The 18301-nt window shown below is 39.2% G+C and overlaps 1 protein-coding gene across 8 annotated transcripts in view; it reads right to left on the bottom strand.

Moving 5' to 3' along the window:
- Nucleotides 1-18301, bottom strand: part of TMTC1 (transmembrane O-mannosyltransferase targeting cadherins 1) — a 309327-nt gene that overhangs the window by 267945 nt on the left and 23081 nt on the right. For 4 of the 8 annotated variants that reach the window (XM_078339007.1, XM_078339008.1, XM_035255933.3 and 1 more), the window contains exons 3-5: nucleotides 6850-6923; nucleotides 3883-4059; nucleotides 157-363 (exon numbers count right to left, since the gene is read on the bottom strand). In XM_078339007.1, the coding sequence (XP_078195133.1) occupies nucleotides 157-363; nucleotides 3883-4059; nucleotides 6850-6923 (458 nt within the window). Of the gene's footprint in view, nucleotides 1-156; nucleotides 364-2526; nucleotides 2728-3882; nucleotides 4060-6849; nucleotides 6924-18301 lie in introns of all 8 variants that reach the window. The other 4 variants (XM_035255934.3, XM_035255931.3, XM_035255932.3 and 1 more) reach the window with 2 other exon arrangements.

Genomic DNA, 18301 nt, shown 5'->3' with positions numbered 1-18301 from the left:
AGGGAAAGGGGAACAGAAAGAAGGGAAGGAGGGAAGTATGAAGAGAGGGAGGTTACAGAGTGCTGCCTCAGTGCTTCACTTCCCCAGGCATCCAGGCTGCGCTAGGTGATGCTGGACATTGAAAACATGCAGGAATCAAGAAACCTGGCCCAGTACCTCATCATGGACCACACAGCTGGTGGGGACACCGGGAATCCACTGCTCTTGGGTTCCGGTGGCAGTGGAGAGTGGCAGCCACCCCAAGCTCCTTTGTGAGGGAAACGCTGGTGCTTCCCATTCTCTCGGTGAGGATGGCCTGGCAGTGAGGAGGACTGGTCACTCCTGGGCTGCTGTGGACTGCGTGGACAGAGGGCCCCATTGCTCCTGTTATGCATGGAATTGAGGGAAGACGAAGTCAAACAGAATGACAAGGCTTGCAACAACAGAGAGCAGTACCCCGCCCACCCACAAGTCCCGCTTCCTGGAAACAATCATTCTCAAGTCTTTAGCTCCTATGTTTCTGACATTTATTGCCATATTATTAAAACAACATAATCATACATATTGTTTCAATTTTAAAACATCGTATTGACTTACTATACAACACTATAACTGAGTCATTCTTAGATGGCTACCAACACACACACACACACACACACACACACACACTTCTTCACCCCTTACCCTCCAAATAGGTTTATCTCAGAATATTTGGTTGAAGTGGTATTAAGGATTTACATTATTATGATTTAGTAAGATTTTTCTGATAGCTGAACCATCCAATAATTACATTTTTTTCTATTACGAATTATCTGAGATATAACTCATAACCACTAGATGGGCAAAAATTTAAACATCTGATACTACCAAGGGATGGTCAGAAAGTGAAACAAAGGGGATTCTCATTCCTGCTAGAAGCATTTCAGGAGCAGTGCCTTGGGATGCGATGCAGTCAACGTGCATCTTTCCTTTGCCCAGCAACTACACTTCCATGGTTATGCCTGAAAGAAAGCTTCATGTATTTGCACAAGAATATATGCACAGAAAGTTCACTGCAGCATAGTTTATAATAGCAAAAATGTGGACAAAACCTCAATTCCAAACCCAGAAAAATGAATAATGATAATTATATGCTATATAGCAGTCAAGATAAATGAAATATAGCTACATAAATCAACAGTGATAAATCTCAAAAGCCCAATGGTAAATGGGAAAAAAGGCAAGTGATACTATTTATGTAAAGTTTGCAAATACGTAAAATAATACTTTTGATATTCACTGCTATGTGTGTATATGAAGCAAAGTACTAGCAACAATCATGGAAATGAAAAGTGCCAAATTCAGGACTGTAATTCCTCTGGAGAGGGAGGTTAAGGACTGTGGGCAAGGAATGTTACTTTCTAGACGTTGGAAATTATATCCTAAGTTTTTTAAAAAGAAAGATAACTTTCAGGAGCTGATCTTTCCCTGAAAATCTTTTCTCCTAAAGATGATGTCAAATAGAAAAAAATCGCATTCCATCTATGTGGCCCAATCTTAAAATTTAAGAATAAATTGTACTTCTTGTAGGAAAGTACTTGCAGCATTTTGTTTCTATTACTGTTTCTTTCCTGCTTCCCAAATCATACAATGAAAGATTTCAAGAACCACCTAGTGCTAAGACGTTTACTCTAAATTAGCAGATAAAGTGGGGACTGGGGAGTAGACCCCTAAGTGATTGTGTAAAACTCTGCATATATGTGCATTCCTCTGGGGACAAAACTTTGTGAAATTCTCAAGAGTCCATGATTCCTCAAATACTCAGAACCTCTGAGCTGGGTAACTGTCTCATGATGCCTGAGCAGCAGATGTCCTGCGAGGTCTCTTGAGTCCCTGTCATGTGTTCCTCCTGGGAGGCAATGGTGCTCAGGGCTAATCCTGTGGACCTGGAGCCACATGGACATGGGTCCAACTCCTGGCTCCCTGTGGGCTGGCTGACTGTGGGGAGGATTACTTTCTGTGCCTCTGTTTTCTCCTCTGTAAAATGAGGATAAAGGTTGCTGCTAGCAAATAGCATGGCACAGTGCCTAGCACGGGGCGAGCCCTTAGGTGATATCAACCATTTTTGGCCAGGTCTCTGTGTTACATCCTCTGGTGCCTGCCTACCACTTTTCACAACTGTAATCGATCACTCATCGAATTACTCACATAATGTCTGTCTCCACCAACACCTTATGTACTTTTTGCTGGAAGGAACCATATCTGTCTTGCTCTTGGCAAGGCAGAATGAGTATGTGTTGAATGGGTGGATAAATGCATGAAGAATGAATGCCTCCACTTAGGCAGCAGCACTGCTGGATGTGAAAGCTAAAAGTTTCTTAAAAAAAAAAAAACATACTAAGCTGTAGGACTTCTGTCAGCAGTATTACCCTCCCAATGAATTTCTGGCTGTTTAGTTTGATGAAGTTTAAGAAAGATTATCAAAGAAAGAAAAGAGACAATTATCCCTTTGAAAAAGGCCTGGCTCAACAGTGACTACATGAAGAAGAAAAAAGGAGGTGTAGGCACCTGTGGGCTGGAGAATCCCAAGACCGGAGGAGACATGACTTCAATGACAACATTAAAATAGCTCTGGACTGGACCACACTAGAGAACGCATCTGCAGTCAGCTGTCTTATCTTTTTGCCGTCAGTGAGGTGCAGCAGAAAGAAGGAGGTTGAAACAAGGTAGATGCAAGAAGGAAGTAGAAAGGGGTTTATAGTTTGTTTTCTGAAAAGTAAGATGGGCAATGCAATTACTCCCACTGGTTAGAGGATAGGGAGGAAAAGCATCGTCATTTAGACCAAAGGGAGCGAGTGCCTCTGGCTCATGGTTTTCCCGGCATGAGTTTGGGTCAAAGTGATTATTTGGCTCCATGATTTCACAAGCCTCTGAGACTTACCAAGACCCAACACAGCACTATATTCTTTTTAAATTATCCCAACTATCACACTTCCAGGCAGGAAGGTGATCAGAATTTCCTGACTCATCTCAGTTTGTTACCACTCAATAGCACTGCTTTTATCTTTATGTCAAGAAGTATAAAGAGGTAGGAAACGGGATTTTAAAAGCAGGATTTTTTTTAAGATAAAATTCCTTATTTGATAAGGCAGAAGAATAAAATAGCTACATCTTTTAAAAGTTTAAAAGTAAGGACCTTATAATTACTGGAAAATGGGGTCTGCTTGCAAAATTACTGGTAATTATGGATTTGATGGGGAAGGAAATTATAGTATGTGTTTGAACTTTTAATGTGCCTTAGTGATCCTTATTATCTATAAGCTACAACACAAAATAAGTGTGCCTTAAATTTTTAAAAGTAAATTGGGCTACTAAATATGCTTGTTCATTAATTTGAATATGACGTGTATATACTCCTGCATGGTGTTGACTGGCTCTTTGTGAAATTCCAGTGGGCGTTCCTGAAACTCTTAGGTAACAGCACCATTAGAAGAGCAGGCAAAGGGGCTCTTTGATGGATAACACTCATACAAATACAGGGATCCAAAGCAAGCTATTAAAAGCTGTTACCATTTGCAATCAGTTATTTACACGAATCAAGATTTGCTCAGCAGCATGCAACCAAAACAAGCCAGCAATATAAACTTGCAATTACCATAGAGATTTTTCAATTCCAAATTTGGGGCTCACAAAAACTTCATAGTCCTCATTGATTTATATGAAAGTGTGAAGCATTTGAACATATATAATGCATTTATCTTAATGAAATAAGCTTCATTATTTACAAGACAGTCTGAGGTAAGATGACATTCAATAAAATGTTATACTTGTATTTTTTAAATGGAAGTTTGGAAACTATTGTTTTAAGTAATTCTTCTCTGCCCATGTCACGCCGTTTGATATCAAAACTTTAAAATGACTTACGACTTGTCTTGCTTGTGGGAAAGGGAAAAGAGGTCATAAACCAAGCACACTCCAAACACCGTGATGCCTGTCTCTTTCACCAGCATCGCACAGGTCCCCAGAAACAGACTGAGCAGCAAGAAGAAGGGAGACACCGTGGAAGGGAAATTTTCCCCAACACAGCCCTGATCCAGACTCCTGAAAAACAAGTTGGAGATTCTTTCAATCTCAGAAAGAATGTGGGCTGCTAAGAAATACCACCTGTTAAAGATAAGATCTAATGTCATTTTCCTTGTATTCTAAGTAATTAAGCAGGTGAGCAGAGATTTCTTAAAGGGCCTTTATCCCAACAATACTAAATTTGGTTCTTTAATCACAGTATACACAGACTATGGTAGGTAATAAATGAACACTAAAAAGCCATTTAAAATTCTACCAGAGAGACATACTTAGTCACATGAAAAGATGTTTAAGTGAATACATTCTAAGTGAATAATCGAGTTACAAAACCATATGCATAAGCTCAGGAGCCAGGTTCCCTCGGTTCCCTGCTAACCACAGCAGTTAATTAACAGGGTAATAAGGGGCAAGTTACTTTACTTCTTAGTGCTTCAGTTCCCTTAGTGTGAAAAGGGATGACTGTTGTAGGGGGGAATTAAACAAATGACTCGTTTACACATCAAGTGTTTATCACCATCATTATGTTAGTGAAGTGTTTTATATGCTTGCATACATAAAACAAAGTTGCCAGTGGATATATATGCCAAAATATACTCAGCATTTCTCTCTGGGATGAAAATGCAACTATTTTAACCTATTTTTTTTCTTTTGGCTAAATTCATTTAGCCAAAATTTTAAAATTCATTTTTCTATGAGGATATCTTAGGTAAAATTTATTTTTTTCTCAGTTTAATTTCCAACAAGGATTTTCAAAATCTCTTCAGTGCCATTAAGCCTTTGTTTCACCTTGTATAACAGAACTGGCCCCCTACCAAGAAATAATCACTGTGGTTCCTTTCAGCAGGTACCACACCTATTGGCTTCTATTCCTTTGAAGTAAAGGCCAATATTTCTGTGGCTCAGATGCCTTCTCCTTAGTGTTGTGTCTTAGAACAATCACATAAGATTATATGCAAAATTTGCAGTAGATAGGCTTTTTTTTCTATTGAGTTGGTCTATAGCTTTAATTTCTGAAAGTAAGAATGGCATGCAAAACAAATCTGTAATAACATGTCTCATTATCATACAGATATGGATACGCCGCAGGCCTAATCATGCCCCCAAATATATTAACCACACAGAACAGGGCTGAGAGAACAAGTTTAAACTCCAAAGCAATTATTCCTTCTATTTTAATGCCAGAGTAAACAAGAAACAATTGACTGTTAAATTTTGGCTTATATTTTCAGATTTCATAACACTCACACCATATGATTAAGAATGCAGTAGGAAGTCGCAAAGCCAGGGGCAGAAGAAGAATTGCACTATGCTAAGAAAATGTTCCACCCTTTAAACAAAACAAAACTTCCTAAGACTGAATTCATTTCATTATTGACCCAAAGTCTAAACTGGTTTTTAACAGGTTTCTCAATCTCAGCCCCATTGGCATTTCCTGACAGAGAATTCTTTGTTGTAGGGACTGTCCTGTTCATTGCAGGATGTCTGTTCAGCAACATATTTCGCTTCTACCCACTAGATGCCATGAGCACCTCTTCAAGTTGTGACAACCAAAGACGTCTGCAGGTATTGCCAAATGTCTCCTGCGGGTAGAGGAGGTAGTGTCTAGGAAGAGGAGAAAAATCAACCCTTATTGAGAACCACTGATTTAAAACAGTGTTCCTCAGTCACTGGGGTTTGTAAGACTATAGGTCAATGAACTGATCCAAAGATCAGAGCCACCAAATGCTTAATCAGGCATATCTCTATGAAATTGGGCAACGTGGTTGACCTGCCCCCTTTTTCTACGCTGTATTAGTCTGTTTTCATGCTGCTGATAAAGACATTTTGGAGACTGAGCCTTACAAAAGAGGTTTATCGAACTTAGAGTTCCACATGGCTGGGGAGGCCTCACAATCATGGTAGAAGGCAAGGAGAAGCAAGTCACGTCTCATATGCATGACAGCAGGCAAAGAGAGCTTGTGCAGGAAAACTCCCGGTTTAAAACCATCAGATCTCAAGAGACTTATACACTATCATGGGAACAGCACTGGAAAGACACACCCCCATGATTCAGTTACCTCCCACCAGGTTCCTACCATGACACATGGGATTTGTGGGGGTTACAATTCAAGATGAAATTTGGGTAGGGACACAGCCAAACCATATCATAGGCCATGCTGCCCCCTTTCACATTCTCTTTTTAACTCTCTCCTTTATCTCTATGGACATGACATGACTCAGATGAGAATCTGATTGATTTATGGTAAAGGTGCAGTATAATAGAAAATTATTTTAATGCTTTTGAGTTTCCCAACACAAAAAACTTCTGTATTTTGATGAAACTATATGTAAATTGAAAAACTACAGTCAAGAAATACTACTTTATGCTCTGCTTTATCATTTTAAGCTCTGAGTTACTTTGGTGAGGCTAAGAAAGAGAAAAAAATTAAGACCAAAATGAAAAGGAAAAATTAAGCAAATCATAGAAAAATAAAAGAGAGCACTGCATCAAATACATTTTGGCTCAGAGCTAAGATTCCAAATTCAATTCTCAGTAAGAAACTACAAATAAAAGGAATGAAAAAACAAGAGCTTAGGTTCCTAGCACTGGGAAAGCAATCCCTTTAAGATGCTACAAAGTGGTTCAGAATGGGATTGGAAGAGAAAACAGCCCAGCATTGAATAAGGAGCAAGTTTCCTATTCCTGGTCCCTGGAAAGCTTGCTGAGTACTTCACAACCAGAAGCCTCTCTCCTCTCAGGCACATGCTCACAGTCTAAAACATGGCACAGTTGCAATCACAGAGAAAGGCACTCTTAGTCACACATACCTGTTGTAGGAGAGAAAGGCCAACAGAAACAGCAGACATGCTAACACGTCAGCTCTGCCAACAATCCCAGCCACCTTGAAAGTTAAAACAATAAAAAGTAAAAACCTTGGACAATTACTTTCAGAAAACCATTACACAAATATATTACAGAAATGTATTTGTTTTTAGGTAAATGAAAGACATAATAAAACAGAAAACTCACTGTCCTTCAAGTTCTGCTATATGACTAACCACCTCTGATTATCATATACATTTAATAACGAGTTTTAAGGAATAAGAAGATAGGAGGGGCAAGATTTCCACACCTTGTTTTTAAGCTGTCTTCTTAGTCAATTCATAGCACCAAAAATTATTCATTTATTAATTTATTTTTTAAAATTTTTGAGCAATATTTGAGAGCCAGACACTGTTCTTCTGGGTACTATAATGCTAATGGAGCAGACAATATTTACAGAGGACTAGAAAAAAGTAAGTTGAGAATCAATACTTTTAACAAGAATGGGGCCAGGCAGGATAGCTCACATCTGTAATTTCAGCACTTTGGGAGGCCAAGACGGGCAGATCACTTGAGCTAAGGAGTTCAAGACCAGCCTGGGCAACATGGCAAACCTCCATCTCTAAAAAAAATACAAAAATTATCCAGGCATGGTGGCACAGGCCTGTAGTTCCAGCTACTCAGTAGACTGAGGCAGGAGGATTGCTTGAGCCCTGGAGGTCAAGGCTGCAGTCAGCTGTGATTGTGCCACTGCACTCGGCCTAGGCAACAGAGTGGACCCTGTCTCAAAAAATAAATAAACAAAAAGGGGAATAAGTTTGAACTCACGATTGCCATATGTGAGTATATGTATGCAAGTGTGGGTGTGTGCATGTGTGCATATTTTTCGTAGCTCTATCATTGAAAAAGCCTATAAATATAATACTTAAGTAGCAAAGGCCATCTTGGCACTAACCACAAACCATTTCTAAGAGAACATCATCTTCTTGGAAAACTGGCTGGTACCAGGGCTGAGGCTGGGGAAATTCAAGAGGAACTTGGATCATTTTATGTCAGAAAGTAAGAAAATGCTAATAAATCGACAGTGAAAAGGGCACAGAAGCCAGAAACAATATTGAAATAAATGAAGACAATAATATATTACAAACTATTGAAAATGAAATCCATTAGTCCATACTAATAATAAATACAGCCATGCATCGAATAATGACATTCAGGTCAACAACGAGCCACATATATGATGATGGTCCCACATGATTATAATACCATATTTCTATTGTACCTTTTCTATGTTTAGATAGGTTTAGATACACAAATACCTACCATTGTGTTACGGTTGCCTATGGTCTTCAGTATGGTAGCCTGGGAGCAATAGGCATACCACCCAGGTTTGTATAAGTATACTCCATGATGTTTGCACAATAACAAAATCACCTAACAATTCATCCTCAGAACATGTCCTCATCATTAAGCAATGCATAATTGTATATACAGAAATTAATAAATGGATACATACAAATGTACATACATGCACAGAGCAAGTAAGTGAATGGGAAAGAAAGGAGACTTCTTCCTTCATTACAAAACCAGTTAATGAATGTGGAGGGAGCAGTGGGGTTGGAAAATAACCATTTTGCTTCCCGAAGAGTAAAGACTGGGTCAAGCAGAAGCTTCAACAGTATCAACTGATGCTAAACCTAGGGTATGAAAGTTTTTGAGGTGCAAAGTATTGGCAGGGCTTCAAAGTGACTATTTGCTAATTGTTTATTAGATGAAAAAATTTTAAAAAACACTATGGGAAAAATGCATTATATCACTCTATGTGTTAACTGTGGTATCAAATTAAAATCATTATTTCTGAGAAGAAAGCATCATTTATGCAGTATTCTAGCAGGGACATGTAACCTGAATATAATCACGAGAAAACATCAAACTCAAGATAAGGAACATTATAGAAAAACATGAATAAATATATATCATACTAATAAATTATAATAAATGTTATGTGTAGCAATATTTTGTAAAATTATATTGCATAGTAATTTATTCTAATTTATATTATACCATGATTCATAATTATATAAGTCATAACCTAATCAATTATAATACTGTATCTATTATGTACTATATGTATAATATATTAAACATATATATTTTGTACATTTTTATAACTTATACATTATGCATTTGCATATAATATACTATATATCATATATTATTTATATATGTATTTTTAATATAATATGCTCTATAAATCATATGTAACATGTTATAAATTATATAACATTATTATGTTACATATCATATGTATTATATTATGTAATATATATTTATATTATAGTTATATAATATATTATAATCATATATTTCAATATAACAATTCTCCTGCCTCAGCCTCCTGAGTAGCTGGGATTACAGGCACGCGCCACCATGCCCAGCTAATTTTTTGTATTTTTAGTAGAGACAGGGTTTCACTATGTTGACCAGGATGGTCTCGATCTGTTGACCTTGTGATCCACCCGCCTCGGCCTCCCAAAGTGCTGGGATTACAGGCTTGAGACACCGCGCCCGGCCGCAACAGTCTTAAGATAAGCCTTAGCATCCGGACCCAGAAGGGCATTCATCACAGCACAACTGATGCAGCCAACAGTGAGACTTGCAAGCTGTTACTAGGTGTAGCAAGCTGGAATAAGGCAATCACAAGCTAAGCAAGCTTAACTATGTGTTAAAGGCATCCTGCAGCCCAGCTTCTTGCACTGCAGCCAGTTTGGAAGAGGCGACCACCGAGTGTGCCAGCTGAATGTGCCCAGATATAAAGAATATAGTGTCCCTTGCAGGAGAAGCTCAAAGAGGGTGTTGAAATATTGGTGTAACAGTGATAGGCTCTTTTGCCAGTCCAAACCACTAAACATGCATTGAACACCTATTCTATATCCCTGTTGAACTGAGGTATTTGGGGCAAAAGGCTAGATATCTAAAAATGAGTGCCATAATAGTTATTAACAACTATACGTCTAGACCAGCCATTCCTTATGATTCAATTAGTCAATGTCATCATGTTCAGTAATTGTGTGCTTTAAGTCCAGTTAGCAAATGTCTTCCAAGTGGCTCCTCTTGGCCAGATCCTGTGTCAGTTGGAAGCATACCATCAGCCTCAAAATGTTTCAGGGGAGTCAAACATTTAGTGGGGAGTCAAAAGAGGACATTAAATAGCACACAAGGAAACTACATGCATCATAAGAAAATAAACCATTACCAAGAGAAGATTGAAGAGATTAATTTTTACTGTAGGATCTAGGAAGGCTTCACAGGTCTGGCCATGTAAACTGTGACTTAAAGATAGACAAGGACGATTTCAGGAAGCTCAAGACAAGGAAATGCTCAGCCTAGGCCTGGAAAGGAACAAAAATGCTTTGCAGGTGGAGCATGCAAGAATGGCAAAGAAAGAGAGGTCTGGAGCTATATGGGGTGCTTCTGGAAGGGAAGGCCTAAGGTGATGAGGAGCATGGAGTAAATAAAGAAGTGTGGAGGGGCAATGGGAAGCAAAGATGGAACATTAAGCAGGAGCCAGTTGATTTTATGACAATGTAGGCTGAATTGTAGGGTGCTGGAAAGTACAAAAGCAATCGGTCAGTTCATAGTGAAAAATCCATGCAAATGGTCAGCATGTATTTTAGCCTCAAACTACAGGTTTCCATTACAAATATGGTGGCTGTAACCTAGGAACTGCAGCCTCCAACAAATATTCAAATACTGGAAGGAGAAACATCAGTGATCGTAATTGGATAGAATTCAAATAAGGTAACCCTAGCAAGGTTAACACAAATTGCAAATTAGGAGTTAATTTGCTCTAGAAACTTGTGTTTTGGAATATCACCAATAAGATTTGTATGAAGTATACTATATATGTACAAGCCTATTGATATTTATTTTATCTGCAAGTATGAGTTCCATTAATGTCAGACAGGGCCAGAAACACGCAATTAACACATAGCAACAGCTAAAAACCAGATGGACTGATTAGATTAGATCATAACTAATTTTCTCTTAAGTCTTCCTATCCCAATTCTGGAAATGTTGACCTTAACCTTCAACTCCATGTATCAGCGTTTCCTGCCCTGGCTCTCAACTTGACCTAAGTGCATTTCTGCAAATCTGTAATGTCTCTATGATGACTAAGCTTTAATTATCATAGAAGAGTTACAGTAACTTCCTCCATTTTCCCAATGTCTCTACTGATTTTTGTCATGATTCAGGATTCATAAAAACACAAATTTCCCGATAAATATACTGTCAGGAAATCATTCCAGTAATCTCAGAGCCTTAAGTGAGAAACGTTCTGGGTCCACCTCATTTATTGCTATATCTCTGCACTGAGTGACTATCTTATAGTCACTGTATTATAGCCACTTGAATATTCACTGAAAGATTGAGCAAATAAATGAATTTGTCCCTATTGACTTAAATTAAAAATAATTTTGCTCTCTGCTAGAGTTCTTGTTTTGTTTTATAACATATTGCTTTATCTTGCATCTATTTATATGTATGCTCTTCGGCTTTTCAATGAGCTTGTGACATTGTGGATAGGGATCCTGCTATTCACCCACATATTCCCCAGGTAGAATGCCTTACACCAAGCAAGTATGGTCAGCCCTCCATATCCCTGGAGTCAACCAACTGATGATCAAAAATATTCAGTAAGTAAATAAATACAACAATAAAGATAATATAAATAAAAATCAATATAGTCTAACAACTATTTGCATAGTATCATAAGGAATGTAGAGATAATTTAAAGTATACCGGAGGATGTATGTAGATTATATGCAAATACTACAACATTTTATTTAAGGGACTTGAGCATCCTCTGATTTTGGTAGCTTAGGGGTCCTGGAACCAATCTTTTGCAGACACTGTATTTGTATTCATTAATTATTTGTTGATCACATAATTAATAAAGCAAATTCTTAATCATATCAATGTGTTCAAATTAAACCCTACTTAGAAAATTTAAATTTTCCATCTTTTCTGAGATAATTTATGATCCCATTTTTGTTCTTCTTTAACAAAGAGGAGATAATTCCCAGTAATTGCCTCTCCCACAAAGCCAAGGCCTTTAAAAAAAAAAAAATTCATTACAGCCAGGTGTTGTAGCTCACACCTGTAATCCCAGCACTTTGGGAGACTAAGGCAGGAGGATTGCTTGAGCTCAGGAATTCAAGACCAGCCTAGGCAACATAGCAAGACCTTGTCTCTACTAAAAAAAAAAAAAAAAAAAAAAAAAAAAAAAATGCCTGGCATGGCAGTGAGCACCTATGGTTCCAGCTACTAGGGAGGCTGAGGTGGGCAGATTGCTTGAGCCCAGGAGATGGAGGTTGTAGTCAGATATGATCATGCCATTGCACTCCAGTCTGGGCAACAGGGTGAGCCCCTATCTCAAATAATAATAATAATAATTATTATTATTATTATTTATCTCTATGTCATCTGGAAAGTACATCTTTCTATTTCTCTGTCCTCCTCCTACTTAGAAACATGAATTGAAATCTATGACTAAACAGTAAGACCTCCAATTTCACTTTGTCATGGAAATTGTTTTGCAGGCTAAATTTCTCTGCCTTCTTCTTCCAGCTCTCCGACTCCTCTGTCCCTTTCATTGTGTTCCTATGGATTGTTTTCAATTAGTACAAAAACGGGTCAAAACGCTTTTTCAAAGGTCATTTTGCTAATAGGATTTTCCTCTTTTCTTAGGACCCAACCTTAACCAGTTCCTGTTCACACTGCCAAAGGCTGCCTGTGTTTTATGCACTCTCTCTCTGATACCTCTGAATTGAAACTGTTATTGTCCTACTCATTTGTTCTTTTCTATAGCAATTGTCCCCAAGATACTCTAAGCACAGATTTCCAATTGTACTTGAAGAATTGTTTGTCAGAAATAAAATACTGTCTATGGTTTTATATTAAAACATGCCATTGGCCCAGCATCATATTCTATATGTCTAGAAGTAGTAGTCCTTATTTTTCTTCATGTTCTATCCCAAAAGAACATTAAAATCTTAAGTATCACTCTTATTTTCTTCAATGTGCATCAAAAAATTTTCATCATAATTTTAAATACTTGGAAGGATCTAACTTCATATGCATTGTAGCTATTGACTTTTTTTTTTTTTTTTTTTAGAAGCCATGGCTAGCAGTCATTGTGAGGAGAATGGAAACAGTTTTCCCATTTTAAAATGGCATTGTACTGGTTCTAATTCTAGGCCAGCTATGTCACATTCCCCCTCTTCTTTTTTTTTTTTTTTTTGAAGAAAGAGAGGGAAAAAGAGAAAAAAAAGAGGGAAAAAGAGAAAAAGAGGGAAAAAGAAATATTACTTCATTCCTAAAATGGGTATCAAAAATGGCCGATATTTTGTGTGTTTAAAATGGAGAGCTCTATTGAGTTTATTTGTTCTGGATCTGAGTTCAAGTCCTGGATATCGTTATCAATTTTCTGTCTCGTTGAATCTAAATCTCATTATGGGTCTTGTGTGTCTGGGTGTTAATATCTCTTATTATTACATTAATCCTTTTACCCTTGTAGCTTTGAAATCTATATTATTAATTGTGAGACTTGCAACTCCTGCTTTTTATTTATTTTTGCTCTCCGTTTAATTGGTAAGTTTTTTTCCAACCCTTTATTTTGAGTCTTTGTATATCTTTAGATATACCATTAGATTTTGTCTGTATCTTTTGATTGGGGGATTTAGTCGATTGAAATTTAGGGTTACTGCCATTTGATATTAACTGGCTATTTTATCCTTTCATTGATGTAAATTCTTCTTTATGTTAATGCTCTTTACTTTTTGGTGTATTTTTAGAAAGGCTCATACTGGTTGTTCCTTTCTGTGTATAATGCTTCTTTTAGAAGTTCTTGTAAAGCAGGCCTGGTGGTAATAAAATCTCTGAGTACTTGCTTGTTCCTAAAAGATTTTATTTTTCCTTCAATTGTAAAGCTTAAATTGGCAGGATATGAAATTCTGGGCTGAAAGTTCTGTTCTTTAAGTATATTGAATATCGGCCCCCACTCTCTTCTAGCTTGTAGGGTTTCCGCTGAGAGATCTGCTGTAAGCCTAATAGGCTTCCCTTAATGGGTAACCTGATCTTTCCTTCTGGCTGCCCTTAATATTTTCTCCTTTGTTTCGATCCTGGCGAATCTAACGATTATGTACCTTGGGGTTGGTCTTCTTGAGGAATATCTTTGTGGTGTTCTCTGTATTGCCTGGGGTTGAATAGTGTCCTGCTTTGCTAAATTAGGAAAATTTTCCTGGATGATATCCTGAAGAATATTTTCCAGCTTGAATTCATTCTCTCCATCACATTCAGGTACACCAATCAAACGTATATTAGGTCTTTTCACATAGTCCCATATTTCTACTAGGAGACTTTGCTCATTCCTTTTTATCCTTTTTTCTCTATTCTTGCCTTGTTGTTTTATTTCATTGAGTTGGTCTTCAACCTCTGATATCCTTTCTTCTGCTTGATCCATTCGGCTAATTAAGCTTATACATATTTCACTAAGTTCTCGTGTTGTATTTTTCAACTCCATAAGTTTATTTGTATTCCTCTCTATATTGTCTATTCTTTTCATCATTTCATCGAACCTTTTTTCAAAGTTTTTAGTTTCTTTACATTGGGTTAGAACAAGTTCCTTTAACTCCCAGAAGTTTCTCATCATCCACCTTTTAAAGCCTATTTCAGATAATGGAACACATTCTTTTTCCATCAGGACTTGTTCTGCTGCTGATGAGTCCTTTTCCATCAGGGCTTGTTCCATTGCTGATGAGTCCTTTTCCATCAGGGCTTGTTCGGTTGCTGATGAGTCCTTTTCCATCAGGGCTTGTTCCGTTGCTGATGGGTTCTGATTTTGAGTATACTCGGCCTTCTTAGGCTGTTTTTTTCCCTTCATTGTAGATGAACCGCCTTTCTAATTTGGTTTCTGAGTCGATGTCCGATTTATTGATTCCCAGTGCTGGGATCCGAGCAAGCCACTGTGGCGGCCTAAATAGCAGCGATCAAACTGATGGTGCTCTTCTGCCCAGGAATCTCTGGTCTGGCTTCCCTCTTGAGTCTGCAACAAGCGGCCCTGACTTCCCGGAGCTCCAAACTCCGGTCAGTAGGGGTAGCAGTCCTGTTTGCTCTGCATGAAGAGCTGCTGCACCGAGGCGCCAGCAAAACTGCTGTGGCAGCCACAAGAGTCACGCTGGCGACCTGTGGGGCTCCTCCACTGGGAATCGGCTGATCCGTGAGTGACGAAAATTCGTCTAAAAGTGTGGCGTCGTCTCGTTCTCTGAGCTTTCACTGGGAGCTACAATCCTGAGCTGTTAGTGATTGGCCATCTTGGATCGGTCGTAGCTATTGACATTTTAAAATGAGGCCGTAGGGAGAGGACTCAAGATGGCGCTGTGAGAACAACCCAGGATTGGAGCTCTCATTGAATCCGCAAAGAGGTGAGTCCGAGCTGCATTTCCAGACTGATCTTTGCTGCCCACAGAACGGGGAAACTCCCAAGTATAAAAAAGACATGGGACGCCAGGCAGTAAGTCTGCCTGGCGAAGCCGGCAGCCGGGGCAGTGGCGGCCGGCCCTACCCAGCAATCCCCACAGGGCGTGCCTGTCTGGGTGCCCTGTTGAACCGGCAACCTGAGACTTGAGAGGGCTGGACTTGAGACTGAACGAGACTTGGACAGTAGCCCAGCCCAGGGGATTGCAGGGACAGAGCGTTCGGGGTACCCAGTGGGACGAACAAAACCGTGATTTCAAACTATCCCAAGCAGACGGTCCGAGACGCTCTGTGGGGGAGGGGCGTCCACCACTACCGAGGCAACCCGTCCCTACTGAGATACACGCCCACTGCTGATGCAGCCTGCCGTTGCTGAGGCAACACGCTACAACGAAAAGACTCCGCCGCAGGGCGTGGTGGAGACCACAGCAGAGCCTGCAGGAACAGGGCGAATCACACAACAGCAGGGCGGAGACTCAGCAGGCAAACAGTGGCTAGTCTGCCTCCTAGCTGGGCAGGACACCTCAAAGGACATCGAAAAATAAAGCCTGAACCCCCCAACACAGAGCATTTGAGAAAAAAAGGGTTTTTTTAATGAGCTCCGTTGCAGCAGAATCAAACATAGCAGCCTAACAGCCCTGAATGAACAACAGAGCTCACAGCTCAGCAATTGAGCTCCTAAAAAGAACAGACTGTCTCCTCAAGCAGCTCCCTGACCCCTCTATATCCAAAAGACTGACATTTGGCAGGCATCATCCTGGGACAAAGATAGCAGAAAAAGAAACGGGTAGCATCCCTCGCTGTGCCAAAGCTGCTAGAGGTGCAACCCAGACAAGCAGGGCCTGGAGTGGACCTCAGCAGTCGTACAGTGAAGGAGTTAGGCTGGTAGAAGGAAAAACAAGTAACAGAAATACTTCATCATCAACAATCTGGGTGTCCACTCAGAGACCCAATCGAAAAGTCAGCAACTACGCAGACGACAAACGAATAAACCCACAATGATGGGAAGAAACCAGCGAAAAAAGGAAAAAAACACCTGAAACCAGTATACCTCGCCTCCTAGAAAGGACCAAAACTCCTCACCAGCAAGGGAACAAAGCTGGACGGAGAATGACTGTGATGAAATGACGGAATTAGACTTCAGAAGGTGGATAATGAGAAACTTTTGTGAGCTAAAAGAACATGTATTAAATCAATGCAAAGAAACTAAGGAACTTAAAAAAAGATACGAGGAAATGATAACAAGAATGGATAACTTAGAGAGGAATATGAATGAATTAAAGGAGCTGAAAAACACAATACGAGAACTTCGCGAAGCATGCACAAGTTTCAATAGCCAAAGTGACCAAGCAGAAGAAAGAATATCTAAAGTCAAAGACCAACTCAATGAAATTAAACGAGAAATGAAGATTAGAGAAAAAAGCGCAAAAAGGAATGAACAAAGTCTCCAAGAAACGTGGGACTATGTGAAAAGACCTAACCTACGTTTGATAGGTGTACCAGAAGGGGACGAAGAGAATGAATCCAAGCTGGAAAATACTCTTCAGGACATCATCCAGGAAAACTTCCCCAACCTAGCAAGACAGGCCAACACTCAAATGCATGAAATACAGAGAACACCACAAAGATATTCTGCAAGAAGAGCAACCCCAAGGCACATAATCGTCAGATTCAACAAGGTTGAAATAAAGGAGAAAATACTAAGGGCAGCCAGAGAGAAAGGTCAAGTTACCCACAAAGGGAAGCCCATCAGACTTACAGCAGATCTCTCGGCAGAAACACTACAAGCCAGAAGAGAGTGGGGGCCAATATTCAACATTCTTAAAGAAAAGAACTTTCAACCCAGAATTTCATATCCAGCCAAACTGAGCTTCAGAAGGGAAGGAAAAATAAAATCCTTTGCGAACAAGCAAGTACTCAGAGATTTTGTCACCACCAGGCCTGCTTTACAAGAGCTCCTAAAAGAGGCACTACACATAGAAAGGATCAACCAGTACCAGCCATTCCAAAATCACACTAAATGCTAAAGAGCATCAACAGAATGAAGAATCTACAACTAACAGGCAAAACAGCCACTTAGCATCAAAATGGCAGTATCAAATACACACATAACAATATTAACCCTAAATGTAAATGGACTAAATGCACTAATCAAAAGACACAGACTGGCAAATTGGATAAAAATCCAAAACCCATCAGTGTGCTGTATCCAGGAAACCCATCTCACATGCAAGGATACAGAAAGGCTCAAAATAAAGGGATGGAGGAAGATTTACCAAGCAAATGGAGAGCAAAAAAAGCAGGAGTTGCAATTCTCATCTCTGATAAAATAGACTTTAAAGCAATAAAGATCAAAAGAGACAAAGAAGGCCATTACATAATGGTAAAAGGATCGATAAAACAAGAAGAGCTAACAATCCTAAACATATATGGACCCAATGCAGGAGCACCCAGATACATAAGGCAAGCTCTTAATGACTTACAAAGAGACTTAGACTCCCACACAATAATAGTGGGAGACTTTAACACTCCACTGTCAATATTAGACAGATCAACCAGACAGAAAATCAACAAGGATATCCAGGGCTTGAACTCAGACCTGGAGCAAGCAAACCTGATAGACATTTACAGAACTCTCCACCCCAAATCCACAGAATATACATTCTTCTCAGCAGCACATCACACCTACTCTAAAATTGACCACATAATTGGAAGTAAAGCACTGCTCAACAAATGCAAAACAACTGAAATCATAACAAACAGCCTCTCAGACCATAGTGCGATCAAGTTAGAACTCAGAATACAGAAACCGACCCAAAACCGCACAGCTTCATGGACACTGAACAACTGGCTCTTGAATGTTGACTGGGTAAACAATGAAATGAAGTCAGAAATAAAGAAGTTCTTCAAAACCAATGA

This window comes from Callithrix jacchus, chromosome 9 (assembly GCF_049354715.1).
Source record: "Callithrix jacchus isolate 240 chromosome 9, calJac240_pri, whole genome shotgun sequence".
Lineage (NCBI taxonomy): Eukaryota > Metazoa > Chordata > Mammalia > Primates > Cebidae > Callithrix > Callithrix jacchus.
The sequence above is the reverse complement of the archived record's forward strand: the minus strand, read 5'-3'. Positions and strand labels throughout refer to the sequence as shown.